General features: G+C 38.9%; 2 protein-coding genes across 3 annotated transcripts; one reads left to right on the plus strand and one right to left on the minus strand.

Annotated features, from left to right (window-relative positions):
* Positions 1–42: 42 nt before the first annotated feature.
* Positions 43–18,361, plus strand: LOC139947440 (probable E3 ubiquitin-protein ligase HECTD2). Of its 2 annotated transcripts, none has more exons than XM_071945345.1 (20): positions 43–115; positions 709–890; positions 1,269–1,385; positions 2,456–2,664; positions 3,504–3,567; positions 3,704–4,234; positions 4,931–5,174; positions 5,821–5,922; positions 6,568–6,741; positions 7,447–7,643; positions 8,121–8,264; positions 9,644–9,872; positions 10,447–10,524; positions 11,654–11,854; positions 12,632–12,749; positions 13,556–13,791; positions 14,152–14,232; positions 15,418–15,635; positions 16,133–16,229; positions 16,371–18,361. In XM_071945345.1, the coding sequence occupies exons 2-20, from the start codon at positions 769–771 to the stop codon at positions 16,554–16,556; spliced, it is 3,348 nt and encodes a 1,115-aa protein (XP_071801446.1). In that variant the 5' UTR covers positions 43–115; positions 709–768; the 3' UTR covers positions 16,557–18,361. The 2 variants fall into 2 exon arrangements, with proteins under 2 accessions (XP_071801446.1, XP_071801445.1); XM_071945344.1 differs by having other exon boundaries at positions 45–169.
* Positions 18,362–21,372: 3,011 nt separating this feature from the next.
* On the minus strand, positions 21,373–21,975 carry LOC139947422 (ficolin-2-like). The gene has a single exon (XM_071945326.1). The coding sequence runs from the start codon at positions 21,973–21,975 to the stop codon at positions 21,373–21,375; it is 603 nt and encodes a 200-aa protein (XP_071801427.1).
* Positions 21,976–22,599: the final 624 nt, after the last annotated feature.

A 22,599-nucleotide genomic window follows, 5' to 3' on the forward strand; every position in this document is an offset into this window, starting at 1 on the left:
TCTCAATTGGAGATAAACCAGCCTGATTGAGAATAAAAGAATGTTTTCGATCATGCTGTGTTACGTCAAGTTCAAAATGCTCACGTAGTTTCATCACCTATTTTTGCTGTTTTGCGTGAGTTTTTGTCATATTTTGTAAAAGACAGATTCGTGATGTACCTTTAAACAGGTATGTAACTTTCATAGATCATTATAGACTCACGATCTGTGATAAATAATTAAAAACATTTATTTATTATTACGAACGTGGACACAAATGAAAACCGACAAAACACTGAACATGCTGAAGTCTTGAAGAAAAGTTAAATAACATTGTTATTAGCAATAACCAAATATAATAAATTAATATCAATATTAATAAATATTAGTAACTCGTTGGCTAATACTATGGATTCATAAATGGTCCATTTCACAATATATTGTTATTGTTTTTCCAAATAAATAAGTTGATACAATTAATAACTCTCTAGCTAAATATTGATTAGTTGCGATAACGTAACCCTCCTGATCCTCCCGACGGCCGGCCGTCGGGAGGAGGGTTACGTTATCTTATCGCAACTAGGAGTATTAGAGTAGTCTAGTACTCCTTACTCCTGTGAAGTGTAGTCATGGAGTTGTTGTGCAATTGTCGAGTTGACGCTAAACAATAATGGACGGCTCAAAAAGCAGAGTTGTTATAATTTGTTTTGTTTTCTTTTTCTTTTATAGACAGCATTGATGCAGGTATGCGCCACACACTGCAGGAGCTCTGAAATTTAAAAGATCAAAATGAGCAACGCTTCAAGTTCGCGACATATTCTTTCCCCTGATGTGCCAGACTTTCATGGGAAGAGGGCGTCCTTGCCGTACGCTCCGAACCAAACAGAGTTGAGACGACTCAGATTGAACAGGTAATCCTACCTAAGAGTAGACATGGTGCTCGATATGGAGCTGTTGATCGATTAGTAAAAAAAATTGTGAGATAACATGGTTTTTGAGAAAGAAGTAATTTCTCAATAAAATACGGTAAATGAATCTGAGAAAATTTCAGGCCTGAAGCGATTCTAAGGCATCTGGAAGCAAACAAATTTGTGCAAAAGGGTGTTTTTTTAATACATTGTTTTCTTGCAACTTCCATGACCAATTGAGTCAAAAATGAGTGATACACCAATTGCGAATACTGGTCTTTGACAATTACTAAATTTGTCCAGTGCCTTTAAGCAGATACTTTCCAAATCGTTATGTGTATTTATAAATTATAATCTTCCATTGCATACTTGTTTATACAGGCAAATATCTACGAGTCACCCCAAACTTCCCAGCAGCGGCAGTAATTCAGTGGATAATCTTTTACCAGCAGAACAGTCCAGATCCAACAGCATTATCCGCTTGTCTGACATTAAACGGTAAATTTACTGTTACGAAAGGCCTCTGTAATTTCTCTTTTTTTCCACCAAACTCAACTATCTTTCCAAAGGTCATTTTGCTTCTATCTTAATTGAGCATTTAAAAGCTAGATGACAGTAGACCTACATTTTAAAAACTGAACACACATGATTGGTTTTCACTTCCAAAGCAAACTGTCAGCTTCCATCAGGTATATAAGGGCAGATTGCAAATTATCAGCTTATTAGATAATGTCCTGTTTTTCTACCGTTTAAGTGCCCAGGAAAGAGAGAAAAATGCACAACATGTTTTGAGATAAGATGTTTATATATTTATTTTTTTGCAACAAAAAGAGTTGCTATTCTGCAAGGGCTCTGCAGACAACTAGTCCAATAAGAAGGAAAACATTCTCATTTCATTTTCTATTTTAGGAGGACAGTATGCAATATGTAATATGAGGAAGCATCTCAAAGTTGTTTTACAACAATGATTATTGATCAAGAAAAAACAAGCAAGACTAAAGACCTGCTTGAACGAAAATGTCAAGTCGTGAACTTTGCTGAATTTCATTTAAAATGTTTTCAATGAATAAGGAAATCGAGTCATATGATTATAAATAGATTTTAATTGTGTAAGAAAACAATCATTTTGAATACCCTTATCCAGCGCTTTTCTTAGAGATTTGCGAAAAGCTCTGTTACGTAATCACTCTCAAAACGTCATAGTTGGGAGCTCCAATTTGTAAAGCGTGGAGGTATAACAAAGCAAACTCCAACAAATGACGTCAAAGCAGAAATGTTTTTAGTTTTTCAAAACTTTTAGGTTAGGGCCTGATTTTTTAATCGATAATTTCAAAATTTTTTGAAGTGTACACATATCAAAATTACATTAAATCGGTGAACAAGTGCATTATAAACAAGTTAAAATACCATTTCCGTTAAAAACATTCCGCTCAAGTAGCTGTTTAAAAATGCTTTTTCAAAGCATATTGATAATGAATCAGCAAAAAATAGTTTGTCAGTACGCCTCAGTGTATCAGCCTTAGGATTATCAGATATGATATTTGAAAAAAATGGTTTTATATCAATAGGAACCTGAGTGCCAGTAACCTAGCAGCATTATCAGACAGTAACTTGTCCATTAAGAAAGCACTACCTCTACGAAGCTATGATACGCCTAACACCTTTGGCTCAACGGCCAAACGCCTCTATGTTCAGCTGGTCAAACAGTATTACTATCAGCTGACTGAAGGATGTGGAAACGAGGACTGCCAAAACAAGTTTTGCCGTTCATGTAAAGGTACATCAAATCCAAAGAAACTTTGTTTAAGTTCTTGCAAATTCTAAGAGCAACTTTGGGCGCAGATGTTTCGTCAATTTGCAATTTAAAGACACTGGACACTTGGTAATTTTCAAAGACCAGTCATCTCACTTGGTGTATCTCAACATATGCATAAAATAACAAACCTGTGAAAATTTGAGCTCAGTTTGTCGTCAAGGTGGCGAGATAATAATGAAAGAAAAAAACACCCTTGCCACACAAAGTTGTGTGCTTTTAGATGGTTGATTTCGAGACCTCAAATTCTAAATCTGAGCTCTCAAAATCAAATTTGTGGAAAATTACTTCTTTCTCGAAAACTATGCTACTTCAGAGGGAGCCGTTTCTCACAATGTTTTATACTATCCACCTCTCTCCATTACTCGTCACCAAGTAAGGTTTTATGCTAATAATTATTTTGAGTAATTACCAATAGTGTCCACTACCTTTTAGTCACGCATACGTGGTCTTTTATTTTTTTCACTCAAACATGTTTAGTCAACTAAATAGGCTGAACATGATGTATTTTGTCATGCAGATGATCACCTATTACAATCACAAGGCCGGATGGCCACTTCAAGGTGAGGGCTACCTTTAACTGATTTGGGCTATCCACCCAAATCAACTGCCACCAGAGGCACATTGCAACTACTACTGGGGCTGAAACGGGTTGCCCCCTCACACAGTCCAGCATTGAGTAACGTGCGTTCCATGTTAATTGGTCGAATTGTGGTTGACTATGGTCCATGATTGAACTTGCTCTTTGTTAATCACGAAAAGAGTAACTCTAGAACATATTCTTTGTTTCTTTTTTGTTTCAGACAGCAAGAAAGATATTCGGGATAAAGCTGCCATTTTCAGTATTCAAATGGCATCAAGCCACAAGTATGTATTGTTATTTGATACATTGTAATGTAGAGTGTAGCTTTTTATTGTTCACTACAAAATCTCTACCCAAAGTATTGATTATGAATATGATTGTTATTCCTATATGATTGTTATTGTTTTATCACTCTTGCAGACTTCCCTTATGTAGACCCGATAGGTTCGTCGATCGTCCCCTGCCACAGGAAGTTTTCAAACCACCCAACGGAAATTCAAAGCCTTTCCTTCATGCCCTCTTCTCCTCTACTCCATTCAAGTCGCTCTTTGCCACCCAGTCAAAGTGGGTCGACTCCAAAAAGAAATTCACCACAAAAAATCCAACGTCAACTGTAGTCCCACCACGCAAGAGAGGTGACGCAGTCATCGATATGTGTTTTAATAAACCTCCGAGTGGTGCTGGTAAGAGAGGATCATCGAGTCCAATGAGAAGCAAATTTACGCCAAATAGCAGTCCAAAGTTTACCCATAAAGATGAGTATGAAGGACAACAAAGCACCCGAGGACAGACCGAGAGTTATTCCCAACAGCAGAGGATGTTTGGGAAGAAGTTTACACAGTTGTCACATCAAAACAGTGCCCCAAACCTTGCCTACTGTGGAGAGTCTGATGCCACACATCTTTTGTCAGACGACTTTAGCTCGGATGAACTCTTGATTAATCATCACAGGTACGTCAGTTTTTAACAGCGCCCTGTGATTTACACATTAACTAGATGAAAAACCAATCAGAGCAATGACTGACTCTACAGTGAAACCTCTGAATTCCTATAAATAGACATGTCTCACACTCTTCAGTCTCCTGACGATGACTAGAGCTGACTAGGCGAAACGTTTAGACCAATTAAGGACTCATTTTGTGGCAGTGGAGATAATATGAATAAGTCCCCTCGATCCACTAAAGAACTCAATCCATGGCTGTGGAGTTGATAACGAGAAGTCCTCTCGATCCACTAAGCAAAAGTGGTAGTCCCTGCTGATTTTCTACCTTCCCCCAGGCAGTAATTAGAAAGCAGGACAGTTCTTTCCAGAACTAAGTACTCTCCCTAATTCTAAAATCTACTCCGCGGCGGTAGACGAAATAGCAAGACAAGTTGTCAAAGGACAATATCTACACAGCAAAGTAGATAAACACATGGTGTATACCGCAAACCGAATACACATTTATTACTCATTGTTCATAAATACCTGGGACACTATTCTGATTGGTCGAGAGGAGACCACGTGGCCCGGTTTAAATGTTGATATCAATACGGGTAGAAGTGATTAAACATGACCTGACCTTGTTAAATCAAAAGAGGGCGCTATCAGATGACTGCAAATTCTTACACTTACTAAATGTGTTTATTTAATGCATACTTTTTCAGGTCGAGTAGCACACCTGTGGGTAGCTATGGTAACCTGAGTGTTTCCTCCGCTATCAGTTTCGGGAGTGGTCCACCCGAATCCTACCCATCAATGACAAGTTCTCCAGCACGGCTCCTTTCCTCTCAAGAGGCCCTTGATGAAACAGAAGATATTAGAGAGTTTGAGAGGACAGTTTCCTTGGAGATGTCTTGGGATGGGGTTGGGGAGTTCTCGTTGACTCACTTGACTCTATCAATGCTTCAGGTACACATCAGTCAATAAGTCAAACTAATAAACCATAGACCATTTCATGGTGGAATATCTCCAAGCGTGAGCAGTCCAGAAACTTCAATCCCGGCCAAAAGGCTTAGGCCACGTGAATATTAACATACCCTCCCCTTTCAGGGCTCTCCCGCTGCCCTGCTCCCCTGCTTGATCCTGGATCATACTTCCTGCAAATGCTATATGAGTTTTTACATCACAAGGCTGTTTTTTTGCAGCTTATGTTTTCGCAGGAGTTTGAGCACAAGTCACCTGAAGAGAATTATTCATTGCAAACTCGTGACAGCAAATTTGTTATCGCATTCGCATTCGCAGGAAGTATGAACCAGCTTTAATGTTGTTAACCCCAGATGGAGTGCAATGGGAGCCAACAGTGCTTTGCCTATTGAGACCCATTTTATCTCACTGACGACAACCATTAGATGTATCAAGATTGACTTTACACATTCTCCACACCACTGAATCTATGCTTGTTCATACATGTTAATTGTTCTTTATATTTTGGTGCTGTTGCCCTGGTTTGCTGTAGTCTGCACCAGGACACCAGCACCATGCGCTTAGAAACGTAGTATTAAGCGCGGTATAAATTTGTATTATTATTATTATTATTATTATTGTGTTTTTTTAGGGAGCAATTGAAACGTACAAGAACTCTGGAGATCCCTCGTTTTTAATAAACACCATCAGAACAGTATTCACTTCATCAGAGGCACTCAATGCTAGCTTCAAGGTGAGTTTAGAATGAGTAATGAGTTCTTTTCTTAGATGTCAATTAAGTTTTCACCTATTACAATGATATGTAGTCGAGTGGTAGAAGCGTAGAATCCTCCATAAATATTGTTGAAAACACTTTTGCTATTTCCATTGTGCGTTGTTGGTTTGCCTAACAAAGAGCAAGATTGTTGAGTTACTGTATTAGACACAATATTCACATTGTTATTGTCCTGTAGCTAGAGGCCTGGGCCCAATTTCATGGCTCTGCTTACCGTAAGCACAGAATCGGCGCTTACGGAAGCAGGGAATTCTGTGCTTACAGCAAGCGTATTTCACAGGTTAGCGGCAAATTTTGGCTTCTGCGCGTGCGTACTCAACGTTACTAGGCATTCTACGCTTACAAGGCTAGCGCAGAAATTCGGCGCTTGCACGTAAGCAGAGCCATGAAATGGGGCCCAGGTCTAATAGTAGGACATCTGCCCTAGTGTAGCGAAGGTCATGGGTTTGAATCCCACCCGAGATAAAGACCTGGGAATTGTTTTCACAAGAATCGGGAAAGTACTGAATAGGCATTGCTTTGTACATATCGGTGTATGGGTAAAACCAAACAATAATATTTTGTTGATTGTAATTTTCAATTGTGTTTATTTTTGTCACAAAGGTTGATGACGGAAAACCAGACAGTCCTATCGACCTGCCAGCAGTCAGACAAGCGTATGCGTTAATATGGACATTAAAACCACTAGATGTCTTTTTGTCTACTATGACTAATGCATTAGAGATATTACTGATGTCTTTAGATACAACATCCATACAAGCAGACGAGATCAATGAAGTAAGTTTTTACAAGAATAGACCTTATGCATTGACGTCATCCAGCCGCCATCTTAGAGGAAAAACGGTGACGTAACAATCGAGACTCACAGATTTGTACGCGCGGCGCACAGTATTGGCCAATGAACAACCTCCTTTTGACCTCTAGGTGAGGGCGCCCTACTGAAATGGCGTCATGTGCATAAGGTGTATGATGACAATCATATATATGGCGCTGGTCTCCACCAAAAGTAGGCAGGATTTGCACAAAATGTTTGTTGACAAACAAGTTGGATTTGTTATGCGGGGTACACATGATTTTTTCTAAGGGTCAAAGAGATTGTTGCACACAACACACAGACTTCTCTAGCACATACACTCTGTTGAAATTTGTTTGCTTTCAGAAATGTTCCTTGATTTGTTTCAATGCAAAACACAACACATCTGGGCCCAATTTCATAGAGCTGACTCAGCAGCAAACATTCCTTAGAGATTTTCTGCTAAGCAAAAATAAGCATGATACCAATTGCAAATGCTACATGTGAGATGCTATTTGGCTGGTAACCTTATTCTGGTAAGATATCTTTATTGAGCTTAGCTTGTTTTTGTTGGTAAGCAGCTCTATGAAATTGGGCCCTGACAGACAGCAGTTTCGTTTGAATGTCTGTCTCGGTGATCATGACAAGGATGGGATTCAAATTTGTACCATTTTTTTGTTCCACATCAGATATTAATTCTTTTGGAAAACCCACTGCTGGAGACTCCCGAACTCCTGCGGATATTCTGCCATGTAATTTGCCGAGTGCCAACTTCAACGCGTCTTGCTCTGGTGGGGGCACTGTCTACCTACGACAAAAAGCATTTTCAGCGTCTTCTGCAATTGTTTAAGAACTACCTGGGTTCTGTACTGCGACCTAATCAAAGGTAATAAAAGTTTTGTGTACTAGTGTAATGTTTTGGGGTCGAGGAATTGGAGATGAGGGGGTTTGGGTGAGGGTATTGTGTCGTTCTGTTAAGGTACTTGGGAACCTTAAAGACTTCAGGCCTGGAACCTTTTATTATGCATCTCAAAGCACACAGTTATGCAACAAGGGCGTTTCTTTTTTCAGTATTCTCTTGCAACTTGGATGACCAATTGAGCCCAAATTTTCCAAGGTTTGTTATTCTATGCATGTGTTGGGATACACCAAGTGAGAATACTGGTCTTTGACAATCACCAACAGGAATTCTTTAGAGGATTTAAGGGGATTACTCAAGTACAAGACGAAAAGAATGTTATAAAGTGTGGGAAAAATTGGGGGTACCCTTTGCTTCATAGCGGATATTGTGTATACAAAATTACACTTTTGAATTTTTTTCCTCGCCAACCACTTGGTCCTTTTCCCCCTTCCCAATCTGCAGTGTTCATGAGAATATCATCGGCATTGCGAAGGTGTTATCAATCCTTCATGAGGCCAGCAACATGGCGGAAGCTGCTGGCAATGTGGAACACAAAAAAGTAGAACTTGCCTCTATGAAGGATTACTACAGCAATGAACTGTCAAGGTAAATCTTTATTAGTATTAAATCACTTTCCTTAGCTTGCATGATATTCTTCCTACTTTAATCTTATTTCCAATGTTTTTGCCCTCAGGAACACCAGCAAAGTTCATATAAAAATGGCCTGATGGTCAAACCTTGTACTCAAAAGAATTTAATCGGATTGAGAATTTTTTTTTTTAATCTGAAGTCAGACTTTTTGTATGTCCCCCTGGTGAGAAAAACGCCTGTGATTTTGACCAGAATGTCTTCCCTTTGATCTACTTTTCAAATAATTATTGTGGAGACTGTTCTCAGAAATGGAGGACCAACATGTTTGGAGGGCCATCATCCGAAGCTCCGCATCAACTGAATGAGTGTTCTCAGAAGCTTATTGTAATCTTTTGTTTCAGGGGTTACCTAAAGGTGGACATGCCCTCATTTCAACATGCCTGCTAAAATTTGGTCTAGTTTCAGACCATTTTGTGCAGGACTTGTCATCCGTTTTCCTTTCGCTGTGAGTCTGTGGCACTATACCGAACTGACAGTGTACACACATGGATTTTCAGCCTTGTGCTGTCTTCAAATTGACAGCTACAACTTTGGCAAGATTTCCGCATCATTATGCGATGAAGTATAGTCATCCTTAGCAACAGCCGTAGCATCAGTCATAGCTGTAGGCCATTTGCGAGATGGATTTGAATAATATCTGGTACAATGATCTGCTTTAGTCACAATGTACTTCTTACATTTGACTTCCTCAGACTACAGAGACAGTCGCTATGTCAAATGGTTTGAGGCAAGCTTTTGTATAGCAACCTCCAGGATGAGCAAACCCTGGTACTATGGTGCCATACACATCCATTCAGAATTGTGTATGGGTCTTCACCGTCTCTTACGTAAGTAAGCAAAATGCTTGCCCCTAATCATGTGACATAGCAACAGTATCGATAGTCTGAGGAATTCAAATTTAAAGCCATTGGACACTTTCGGTAAACAGTATTGTCCAAGGCCCACACTTCGTGTATCACAACTTCTATATAAAATAACAAACCTGTGAAAATTTAGGCTCAATCGGCCTTGTTTCCGCACGTTTCCCCGTGTCATGACATGTGTTTAAAATAATTCCGTAATCTCGATATCGAGAATTTATATTGTTTTAATGTTTTCTCAAAAAGTAAAGCATTTCATGGAATAATATTTCAAGAGAAGTCTTTCACCATTACCTTCTGTAAACCCTGTAAGTTATTTGTAAATCTGGGAACTTTTAATTTTTTTTCTGTACCGAAAGTGTCCAATGGCTTTAATGTGATCATAAAGCACGTCATTGTACCAGACAATATCTAACACACAAATAGCATATTCTGGAAAGGCCTGAAATTTTGTGTTTGATTTATTATATACAGTAACATGGACTACATGGTGGAGTTTGGCAGATGGACACAGCGAGCACAGCTCCGGCAGCAAGCATCAGCTAAAGTGAGTCGCAGTGCAACCACCGACAGTGGATTAAGTAGCATGAGTAGCGGCAGTGGATTAAGTGATGAGCCGACATGTAGGAAGATCTCAAACAGTGACAGACAATCCATGGATATGGAATCCATGCTGGACTTTCCATTTCTTCTGGACCCAGCAGTGAGTGTATTTTATTATGAGTAGATTTGTTGCACTAAACAATTATTAGTGGCTTTTTATGTGGCGCCGATATGTGTCACTCAATGTCATTCATGGCGCTTTAACATCATTATTTTCCAGCAAGACTTTGTGAAGATACAATTTTTTAAGATTAAGACCAGTTCCTTTACATAGCACCAGTTGAGCGAGAGGATGTCTTCAGCCGACGCCTTATCGGGAAACTCTGATGGTCGTCTTCCACGCATCCCAATCCAGCATCAGCACTCTAAGCTCAGATGTTTCCTGTTTTGTTGAGTCCTTCTTTAGCTGGTAAATGATGTAAGACTTAGTCAGAATTGGTGGCTACAACTGCGGCTATGACCGTTGCTAGGATTGTTGCTAAGGGCGTCCTATACTTCAATGCATGATGAAGCGGCGATCCGGACATAGCCGTAGCCGCCAATTCGGATACGGCCTAATTCTCCTCCTGCCCTTGCTCCTGATTACACAGCACCATGTAGTGGTTTACAAGGGGTTGAAGATGTCAGACCTTAAATAATATGTTTAATTTTTGTTTTAATTTTGTATTTTTAAGTCCAAAGTACGAATCTTACACCTTGATGCCGTCATGCAGATGAGAAGAGAATACCAGGCGGCCATCTTACATCAAGCTGTAAGTGGAATTATTAACTTATATCCTTTCAGAAAGACTCTGCTAGGGTCAAAAAGTCAAGTCACCGACACTTTCTTAATTATACCATGTGTCATGTTGAAATGCAGTTTACAATGACTAATTCCTTCTTCTTTTTATATGAAGAACATATAATTTTCAATCATTAGACTTCATATCAAATGCTATTTAATAAAAAAACACAAGTGTTCTGAGCATACAAACTTTGTGATAATAATTAGTATTTAAAATAATCAGTACCTAACATATTTAACATCTACTATATAGTGTTTTATTATTATATTTCTGGTAAAGAAACTAAGGATGCCTCATACGTAAACTTAATCACTGTATAGTATCTCACAAGCCTGAGGAAACCTGTAAACAAAGGTGCTTGCTATGTGACCCAGAAACACCTCGTTAAAATGCTACTCTTCCATGATAAGTGCTCTGCGGTTGATTTCATGAAACGCTACGACTAATCCTATCTCAAGTTAGGACAAGTAACCCGTCCTAACTTAGGATGGATTTGATGCGTCCTAACGTCTTCGGATACAGAACTGAACTCGTCCTAAGTCCGAAGATTTATCTTAAGTTAGGAAGAGTTTGGTGAAATCGACGGCTGGTTTCTTTAACTTGTACTACAAATCCTAGCACGTGAGACCTGTAGATTAACGTCTTATCCAAAGAACAAATCAATTATGGTAAAGTATTGCTCAAAAAGTGCCTCGACTCAGACTTTAATCTACACTCTGCTGGAACATATCTTGGGAATAGAAGGAAGTTTGCATCGGTTCAAATCCCATCCGAGTAATATGCCTGTATATGGCATCCTGAAGACAAGCAGATTATACTGTTCAAAACGTTGATACCAACCGGCTCTTTTCAGAGCCAAAATTCCCTCAAAAGAGATTTTACCCGCAAGTCTACTATTCATATTTATATTTATAGTTTCTCTTGTTTTCCACACCATGCAAAGCTTCAACTGCCATTTAATATGCCTGTGATTTTTTTTTGACGGAGCTCGGGAAAGAAAAGAGTATACAGTGCCATGTAACACACATCAGTGTATATGGGTAAAACCAAAATTAATATCTTAGGAACTTGCAACCATTGAATCTATCTATTTCAGAGGGTGTACCAGGCACAGAAGTACCTCCATAACTCCAACAAGGAAGCTCTAAAAGACTCCATCAAGGCCGCAATGTGTCCGTTCCTCGTCCTTGAAGTCAGGAGAGATTCCTTGATCAGAGACACCCTGGCCCAGATGAGGTTAAAACGTCGAGACCTTAAGAAGCCCCTGAAGATTAAGTATGTTGGCGGCGGTGAACAGGTACTATCATGCAGTCTGTTTTATTCTTAATTACTAGCAGGCGCTGTTGTAGTTATTCTTCTCTATTTGCCATGCTGGAAACCTCCAGCTTTTTTTTTTTTTTTAATTAGCTTGAAATCCGTCAGCCCTCTGATGTTGAAAGCAGATTGTTTAGGAAGGGGCCGTAAAGCTTAAGACCCAGCGCATGAATGTTGGTTATTTGTTTAGGTAAATGCGTATTGTTTACAGGAGTTCTCACATCGCTATTTAATATTTGATTTTTTTTCTGTCTTTTTGTCTCTTTCGGCAGCTGTTAAATTAAGGAAGAAAACAAAATTGTATGAAGTTGTTCAATTGTTATATTTTTGCTGTACTTGATTGTGAAATCGTTCACAATTCAAACCTTGGGCTTTGGCGAATCAATAGAACAATTCGTGAAGTAAATTGAAATAATCCTCAGCCTAAAAATGCCATTAGAAGCAACAGAAACAGCAATTTCTGAGGATTTTTTTAGACAAATAATTTTAAATATATTAGAGAATTTGTGTTTAAGGTAAATTTTGAAATGAAACTATCCAAAATTAAGTATTTTTCAGTCACTTTTAATAGTGGTACGTATGGTTACTGTATGATTTAATGTTTTTTAGCAAAATAATAATGATTTATAATTACATAAATTAAAACCTTGTTTGATATAATGGTGCAGTTAAGTTTTGATTCATTCGTACAAATATTTGTCTTAATATAAGTTTCCTTTGTTTAAACATTTGAAATTCCAACTTTCCTGTAACGTTTCAGGGTTTAGACATGGGTGGTCTTCAGAAAGAGTTTTTCCAGCTCATCACAGAAGCTGTGTTTGATCCTAAATACGCAATGTTCACGTTTGTAGAAGAGTCAAGAACACTCTGGATAAATGGTGAGTCTGTTATGTATTACACCCTTATTGACCCATTTCACCTGACGTCATCATCAGAATAATCTTGGATGCGCCATTTTGGTGGTCAATGTCAACGTGTGTTATTCAGTGAAGTGCACATTTTTAGGTGGCGCGGCGTTTACACGTAAACCTATTGACCACCAACATGGTGAGCGTGGCATCAGTCGCCGCGTGTGACGCGCGTGCAAGGGGTCAATAAACCGATCATTTCTGTAAAATCATCTCCATACGCCCAGACATTGCTTATCTTGTTGATTTTTTGGCACCACTATTTTCAGGTAAAATGCCAAAAAATTAATAAGAAACAAAAACACATATTTGTTTTTCAGTTGTTGATTCTATGTTGAAATGGGAAACCTTGGAAAATGTCAATTCAGTCTCAAACCTTTTCTCTTACCCCATTGTTTGAGCAAAAGTTGCTCAAATATTACGGCCGTTTGCAGCCGCTCTGAGCATTTTTGACAGTTAAAGGGCAAGTCTGAGAAATCGTGTAGCTAAGTAATTACAATATCAGTAATTTGTTTACTAGTGTTGGGATGTCTGCAAGGTGAATACTTACAATAATTTGAATGATTATGTTATGCTTTGTATTTGATTATTATTATAGCCCCATTGCACTGGCCGTCATCGCTAAGGTCAAAAAATGGAAAAGTGTCCATGCCGTGCACACTTCCCAGCCAATGATAGATCTTCATTGACCTCAATGAGGGTACTTTTGGGGGCTGGTGACATCATATGCAAGGAATCTATTTTAACAGTTGCCTGGAATTTGTCTGTTACCCTAGGTGCTTCGTTAGAATCGAGAGATGAGTTTGAGCTGGTTGGGTCTCTCTTAGGTCTGGCCATCTATAATGGCATCATTCTGGATGCACACTTTCCAACGGCAATCTACAAGAAGCTCCATCAGGAAAAGATGGATCTACAGGACCTCCTAGAGGTCCAGCCATCACTGGGGAATGGTTTAAAGGAACTCCTGGAGTATGAAGGAGATGTGGAAAACACCTTCTGCCAGACCTTTCAGGTATGATGGATGGGTGGGTGCTTTGGTTACTTAGGGTGCTCGGGTAAAAAAAGGAATGTGGAATGAACCTTCTGCGCCACCTTGAAGGCGACATGGGTACCTAACTTCATGATAAATGGCTGTGAGATAGTGGTGTCATGGCCGAGCGGATAAGAACACTGAACTCAAGCTCTGGTGTTTCTGTTTAGCAGTGTGGTGGATAGAGTCCCGGTCGTGACTCTTGTGTCCCTGAGCAAGACACTTTACTATAGTTGCTTATCTTAGACGTGCATGTTTGTTGCACAGGCTGTATTTGCCCTTCGGGTGTACAAAGCGTCTTAAAAACTGATTAATTCATGTGTACTATTTGCCTTCTTTCAGATTTCATTCACTTCACTTGGGGATGAGGTAGTAACCGTTGATTTACTACCAGATGGTTCTCAGATTGCAGTCACTAATCAGGTAATAAAAGATCACTGATTAAAGGCACAGGGGTGGATTTCACAAAGGTAGTCCTAACTTAGGACTAGCCCTAAGCAATGCTAAGAGATAGGACCAGTCCTAAGTTAGGATGAGTTACTGGTCCTAACTTAGGACCAGTCCTATCTCTTAGCATTGCTTAGGACTAGTCCTAAGTTAGGACTACCTTTGTGAAATCCACCCCTGGACACGTTTGGTAATTGTCAAAGACCAGTGTTCTCACTTGGTGTATCCCAACATATAAATAAAATAACAAACCTGTGAAAATTTTAGCTCAATTGGTCATCAAAGTTGCAAAGGAATAATGAAAGAAAAAAACACACCTGCAGCACAACTTTGTGTGCTTTCAGATCGGAATAAAAGACTTCAAGTGAAGTCTTTTATTATTTGAGTGAGGAATTACCTCTTTCTCAAAAACTACATAACTTCAGAGGGAGCCGTCTCCCACAATGTTTTATACTATCAACAGCTGTCCATTGCTAGCTACCAAGTAAGTTTGTGTTCTAATAATTTTTTTGAGTGATTACCAATAGAGTCCAGTGCCTGTAAAGAGGAAGGGAAATGCCACTTTTAATTTTGTGATGTACTAATTTTCCAATAGATAGAGTCCTCATGTGGTAATGAGTGGGAACCATAGAGTTATATATAAGAACTAGAGGGCGCACTGGCCTATATACGCCACCTGGCAGGCGCGCATGTGGCCATTTTCTCAGTTGACAAAACAGCATCGCACAGCGTGTGTTTGTGCGGCCATTTTGTAAGTTGACAAAACAGCATCGCGTAGGGTTCAATAAACACTAACTCCAACGTGCAATTCATATTCAATGCACGTACAGAATGGCGCGCGTGTCTCCTTGTTGTCCCGTCGCGTTTGTGCAAGCAGCATCACCAGTGCGCCCTCTAGTTCTTATATATAACTCTATGGTGGGAACAAATCTCATGTCTGTTGAAGCCAACGCTGGCTTAAGTATTGTCAGCCATTTTGAAACTATGTTTATGTCAACATCAGGCAAACACAGTCAAAGCTAATACAGATCTAAAACCAATGTCTGTGATCACTTGGTAGGAGTTTGGTGGATTTGTAGAGAATTTTATTTTGAATATCCCTCTATAATTAAAAATAAAAGACAATGTAGTTGATTGATTCCACCTGTTTATTCTTTGCAGAATCGAGAGGAGTTTGTGAGGTTGTATGTTCAGCATGTGTTGGTGGACAGCGTGGCTGCTCAGTTTGAAGCCTTTGCCCATGGCTTTCAAACAGTCTGTGGAGGGTCGGCACTACGTCTCTTTCAAGCAGCTGAGACTGAGATGCTAGTTTGTGGGAGTCCGGAGCTAGACTTTGAAGCGTTGGAAGCTTCAGCTACCTATGAAGACGGCTACACAAGGTAGTTACTCTGTTCATGTTTGTTAGTAACAGCTGGAGAACGTTTAGCTAGTTTAACATTGAAGAGTGTCGTGGGCAAGTTGCCTAGTACTTTGGGCTCAAGTTCTGATTCACTGAGTTACCAGAGTGTGGTTTTGAATCCTACTTGTTTTTTGTGGCAAGGCACTAAGCTATAACTGCGTCTCGTCACCAGGGAACAAATAGCTTACTGCGAGGGTAGGGGTTGTTCATGTTAATGAAAAGCAATCTGTACAGCAAGCTAGCTGCCTGTGCTGCATACTCCAAAGGAGTTGAGATGGTTTCGGGAATGCTTAAGGCCCAATTGACAGCGGTAGTAATAGTGTAAGGACCTAAGGAAACTTGGTTTAAACATAACACCTATTATCCTTTTCATGGAGCTATTGCCCATTTCAACAATTTAAAATTTTCATGAGTTTTTGTAACAGAGAGTGAAATTTGTATTTGAAGTTGCTAAATTTAATATGATCTTTTTTGTAGGACATATTCCACCATCATAGCATTCTGGACAATAGTGCATTCACTAAGCATAAAAAAGAAGAGAAAACTTCTCCACTTTATCACAGGAAGTGACAAAGTAAGTTAAAGAAAATTCCTTGAAATTGCATTTTGAATGTATATACATTAGTAATGAAATTTGATTTCTTGTGCCTAAATATTGTCTTACAGAGTATGTTAACAAGCGATAAATGTTCACATTGTTTGTGTCTTGTCACAGGTCCCCTTGAAGGGTTTGTCCAGCTTGCCTATAGTTATCCAGCGCAATGGACCCGAGTCGGATCGTCTCCCTACTGCCATGACTTGCTTCAATCGTCTGCTGCTGCCAGCTTACAACAGTCAGGAGGTACTGAAACAAAAGTTACTTGTTGCCATTGAGAACAGTAAAGGATTTGGATTGACATGACCGTGTGTGTCTGGATTGTTATGAATAGGACTTGTTAAAGAAAAGAAAGGAAGGGAGTGAAAAGGTATCCTTGCAAAACATGTTTTTGGAATGTAATGGAGTAGAATAAAGGAGACGGTTAAGGAAAATAAAAGATGGTCTAGTTGGTTTGACACTGCTCTAGAATTGCAAAGGTCGTGGGTTGGAATCCCACCTGAGTAATATGCCTGGCATTTTTTTCACAGAACTCAGGGAAAGTACTGAGTATACAGTGCTAAACACACATCGGTTTATATGGGTAAAACCAAAATGAATATTCTTTATCCCCTATGTAAATTAAACATCTATTCATAATTACCTCAAACAGTTTCGCTATTCCTATTGGTGGAGAGCGCATCACGTGGGGGTGTTTAAACGGTTGATTATGACCAGCTGGAGTGTTTTCCGGGTGTTTTCGGACACGTTTAGATGCATACTACTACGCCCATGAATGCATATCCAAAGATCAGTCATAAAAATGCCGGACACGTACAGAGCTTAAAGACGTCGGAAAACGGATAAATGCTCCACCAACTGAGATATCCTGCTTTAATGTTGGCAGTCCCTCATTTTGTCAAAATGTTTGTTCTGAGTGCTAGTCCAATGCCATACAACCCGTAACTGCCAGGCCTCCAAATAACCTACGGCATCCACAGCATTAAGCCTCTTCGAGACATGGCAGACACAATGCTACAACACTATTAAGTTTGGGTAAATTGGTGTGTAAACACCCAAACTAAACAGTGCACTCCTGTTGCGTCCGCGATACCTCCAAAAGGGTTATTGCCGTGGCGCCTGTTCTTTTGCTATTGTGCCCTTTGCAAAGTTCCAATTCAAATTGACATTGTCCTCATGGAAGTACCCCTTACCAGAGGGAAATTGCTGAGCCCCTTTAAGAGCGAATTTCAAGTCCTGAACTGCTGTATATAGCCAGGGATAACAGCTAAGTTTACCATGCAACCAGTCACTCCCAATCAGTTTCCCATGTGGTTTATTACCCCATAAATATTTACACCCAGGTACTATGCAATAGGAGACTTTTGGGACGCTTGGTGGCAGCAGACCTACCAGGTAAATTCCATTGTTCTCGGTAATGTGCGCATGCTCAGAGCTACGTAAACAATGGAAATTTACCTGGTAGGTCTGCTGCCACCTAGCGTTCCAAAGTCTCCTATTGACGTTTGCTTATAATATCACAATGCATGCTGTCGATGAATAACAAGATAGAATCTATTCGTGGGAAACTGAAAAAGGGTTCAGGGGTGGATTTCAAAAAGAGTTAAGGCTAGTCTTATCTCTAACTTAGGACTAGCCATACGTTTTTAATATCTCCTAGGACTAGTCCTAAGTTAGGACTAGACCTAACTCTTTGTGACCAGAACAAAACAAAACTGCAATAAAGTATATGAACTTTTTGGGAATACAGTATTTGATACTAGTTTTTGAAATTTAATGAATAATTTTTTTTAAGAACAAAAGAACTGTACAAATTCTCTCCTAAAAAGTACTTAAATTGTGTGATGTAATTGATTAAATTAAATTGATTAAATTAATAGTATTTATTGCTCTTTCTTAGTGACTTGTTGCGCTATAAATTAAATGTGACACTTTATTGCACTATTTTTCTGAATTAAACAAATGTGAACAGCACAGAAGTGATATCACAATTAATCAGTATTTATAATTGGTATTTTTGTGTGATGTTCAAATCCCATAGAATGCATTTTAAGTATTGCACACGGTTGAGTTTCTTGAAAATTTAAACATCAGAGTTTGGTGGCTTCGGAATGAAGTGACAGCGGCTACAGCTATGATTTTGGCTGCTGAAGTGACAGCGGCTACAGCTATGGCTGTTGGCTGCTGAAGTGACAACGGCTACAGCTATGGCTGTTGGCTGCTGAAGTGACAGCGGCTACAGCTATGGTTGTTGGCTGCTGAAGTGACAGCGGCTACAGCTATGGCTTGCATGGGCTCAACTTTCTGGCGGAGTCCCAATCCAAGCCTGAGCGACGGCTGTAGATATTATGTCCTCTAATCTGTTTTAAGCCTGATTTGAATCTCTAGAGTGTTATAGATGTAGATACAATGACTACCAGACCACTAGCCCTCTAAGCTCATTTTGCTCGCGATATGGGGCATGGTGTACCCCTCACCCCCCCCCCCCCCCCGGCACATTACTTGGGTGGGATTTAAACCCGCTCTTGTGATAAGACATCTGCTCTAAGATGGCAAAGGTCGTGGGCTTTAATCCCACCCAATTGATTTGCCTGGGGATTTTTTTCACAAAATCTGGTAGAGTATACAGTGCTTAAAACTCAAAATATCTACATAAAACAATGTGGCAGTTTACAAGCTTTTACTAAGTACAACACATGTATTGAGTATAGAGCCCAACTTATGTGGTCTTAAAAGTACAAAATTACCTGTCACTTCTTTTTTACGTGCTCAGAACATTGTTCAGAACACTCTTTTTTTTTTAACGTCTTCTTTTTCGTTTCATTGTTGTCCCCGTTGATTATCGGCTAAAAAAATATTAAAAAAACAGAATTTCTAAGCTTGCACAACCACTAGAAGAAAATACCGCTGTAGTGACGCCATGATGACGTCATTAGGACCCAGTTTCATAGAGCAGTTAAGCAGAAAATTCTGCTTAGCAAAGTTTTTGGCTAAGCTTAGCAAAGTTTTTGGCTAAGCAAGAAATGACTTAGGTACCAGTCAGTATGGTGTTCTGTTTGGTAACCTAATTATGCTAAGCAAAAATTTGTTCGTGCTAAGCAACTTTTGTGTGCTTATGAAATAGGCTTTATGAAATTGGGCCCTGGTATGTATATCAAAGTTTACTGTGAAAAAACAAATCTTAACTCATGAACGGCACAATGGATTTTTATAATCTATAGATCAATGGAAAGGTACTAATTTTTTTTGCATAAAACAAAATGTCACCTCATTTGACCTTGACTTCCGGTTCAAACCAGAAGTTGAAATTTTTAACAATTCATATGTTCTCATATCAGTGTTTCCTACAAAGACATGTTTACCAAATTTTCTAATTACATTTGATTAACTCTAGCAATATGTGAGCTTACATCAAACACCTTGTTTTTGTTTCAACGAAAATTTATGTCTAGGTTTTTTTTTTTTTTTAACATGATGGGAAGCCTGAAGACTGATGGGCTCTTATGCAACATTTAATCTTTATTTCCTTATTATTTTTTCAATCTTTTTTTTTTTAAGGAGCGGCGAACAGAATATCCGTTGACATGTATAGCAATGACCTTAGCTGCTACAAATAGTTACAACTTTTGAAAGGAAATCAAGTACTGCTTATAACATTAACATTTAAAATAAAATAAAAACCTACACAATCAAAGTGAACTGCTGATTTCAACGGGTTCTTAATGGCTTAAGATTAAGCCCTTCAGTAAAATTAAATTAAATTTGACTTATTTATTAATTATAATCATTGATTAGTCACTTGGTAAGGTCCAACAGGCAAAAATGTGGTTTTCTCTGCCAGTTTGTAACTGAAAGATTATTTGATCGATGCATCAACTCAGTTTTTTTCACGTATTTTCATGCTGGATTTTTTCAGAGAAACGCAGTTGTCGTTAGGAAATCCAGCCCACCTAATGCCTTCATGCCCAACACACCTCCAATCTTTGACATAGTTTCCATTCAATTGGCTTTTCGTACAGACATTAAACCACCATCCTCCTTCATAAAAAGTTGCACAATTATTGTCATAGTTATCATTGTCCCTGTCTTTTGTTGTAAAAGCCATTGTACAGTCGTTTGACCAGTTCTGGATCACTTTTTGAATTCACATTGTTTTTTGTTGCAATCTCTTTGATATTTTAAACAAAAAAGTTTATCAGTTTACCTAAACATGACATAAAACTCACCAAGTATTCACTGACACAAAAAGATTAGTTCTTTTGAAGAGGCTTTAAGAAAAGTATTGTCACCTGTTTGACCAGTTCAGGATCAGTTGAATCTATTCTGAATCAGTAGAGTGCCCTTTATTGCAAACCCATACTCCCATTCATAAAACTGTCTCTCAAGGACACAAAACTTCAGAGGTGTGTTGGCATGGACTTGGACTTCATTTGTTTAGTGAATGTCATGCAAGTGTCTTCAATAGCAGCGCAAAAACCCAGTGACAAAACCACAAAACAACAGCAAAGGCAAATGAAAAAGTGAAGCGAACCTTAAAAGCATTATCGACCCCTCCAAGTTTAAATTTCTCAAAAAAAAAAATTCTAAAAGAATTTGTTGAAGTAATGTTTCTCAAAATCATCTGAATAAACTTTCTACTGCAGCAGTATGATTTTACCATACTTAGTAAGTTAGTGCGGCACCATTTGACGCAATGAGATGTTGAGTGATCCCGAACTGGTCAAGGGTAAGTTGCCCCCCTAAAGAAGATTTTGGTAACTTCGTCTCCTCAAAAAAACAAGATGTCTGCACAGTATTTACAGGAATGTTTTTTTACACATTTTTATCATTTTACATAAATATTTTTTGCCCCCGCACTCCAATTCTAAAGGTAAGAAGTTTTAACAGTGTTTTTCAACCAACATTTTTAAACAAAAAAATGATAAATTTCGCAGACAACCGTCAGGAAAACAGCCATAATTTTTTTGCTGATGATGTTTGGCACCTTATTTTGGGTTTGTTGGTTTAATGGGTGTTAATCTTCACATTTATCAACAGAAATTGGTAATAATGAGAAGTGATATAACTATTTGGTTATTGCAAAGTTGAAGTGATCCCGAACTGGTCAATGATCCCGAACTGGTCAAATGACTGTATTATGATATGAGAGAGAGTCAGAAGCTGTGCCCTGATACTCACTTATATACAGCGAGTATTTCTCCCCCACAATTTTGAACTGTTTATACTGACCCCATGCAGTGTTATTACTTCTCCCGTCTTCAAGATCAACTCTCAGCTCCCATCCACCTTGAGACTCATCAGAAGTCAGGCCAACCAGGTAATCATTACCGAGCCAGAACTCACCTGAAAGAGACCCAAACCCAGACTTGTACTCGTCCCATCCTCGGTTGAAGTCCACGCTACCGTCTTGTCTGCTCTGGAACACAATCAATCCTCCACCGTCAGAATCCATGTCACAGTAGACTTGCAATTTATCCAATCCATCTGGGCAGATGAAGTAGACTCCACTTGTAAGATATCCAGCCTCTTTGAGCTTTTTGCAACTTGTGAAGTTATTCAAGCAGGGATCAGGCTTGGAGAATGAGGGTGTGTCATGCAGTTTGTCAAAATATATACTACCTTGTTCTTCAATAAGGTCGTCAGGATACTCAACCCTTGTTGTATTACTCAACTCACACAATTTAGTGGCTTCTTGAAAGTTGAATGACTTGCAAATGGTATCCATGCTGCAGTCTCGTCCACAACTGACATGATTTGGCACAGTTTTGTTCCTGTATACAAAGTTTCTGAGGATAACATTCGTTGCAGTGAGAAAGTTTTTATTAATTAAACCACATTCCAATCCAAATGTAAGTTGTGCTGACACTAAAATAACTATTAAAATCATTTTACTGTCAAGCGTTGGCTTCCAAAGTTTGTGTTGAATCATTTTGTGACTTGTTGGTTCTCTGCTTAAATGAAAGGCTCAAAAAGTTGAACTAAAACAATGATTAAAAACACTTCTACCTCCAATCTTTCACATTCTACCTCAGTCAAACCAAAATGCATTTGTGAACAATTGTTATGCCGATATTTATTAACTCTTGGAATATAACTGTGTTTAAGGACCTCATTGGTCAGCACAGAAACTTGCCCGTGACTTATGAACATGTATTTTCATTTTTGTCATCTGTGGTTGGTCAGTGTCACAACCAATGTTGTGATTGGCTGACTGGAAAGTCGTACATAAGATGAAATATTCCAACAGTTAGAAAATTAATTAGTTAACGGTAATAATCTTGATGTGTCAACCAAAATCCAACCCCCCCCCCCCCCCCCCCACCAAATAAAGTAAAACATTAAAAAAATC

This window comes from Asterias amurensis, chromosome 14 (assembly GCF_032118995.1).
Source record: "Asterias amurensis chromosome 14, ASM3211899v1".
Taxonomy (NCBI): Eukaryota; Metazoa; Echinodermata; class Asteroidea; order Forcipulatida; family Asteriidae; genus Asterias; species Asterias amurensis.

What these genes read in the sequence shown, in the direction of transcription:
- LOC139947440 (XM_071945345.1), top strand. Translation starts at nt 769, where the DNA reads ATGAGCAACGCTTCAAGTTCGCGACATATTCTTTCCCCTGATGTGCCA. An exon ending in GTTTTGCCGTTCATGTAAAG is followed by an intron (nt 2,665 to 3,503) that starts GTACATCAAATC and finishes TTTTTGTTTCAG; the next exon opens with ACAGCAAGAAAGATATTCGG. An exon ending in AAGAACACTCTGGATAAATG is followed by an intron (nt 12,750 to 13,555) that starts GTGAGTCTGTTA and finishes CTGTTACCCTAG; the next exon opens with GTGCTTCGTTAGAATCGAGA.
- LOC139947422 (XM_071945326.1), bottom strand. Translation starts at nt 21,975, where the DNA reads ATGGATACCATTTGCAAGTCATTCAACTTTCAAGAAGCCACTAAATTG.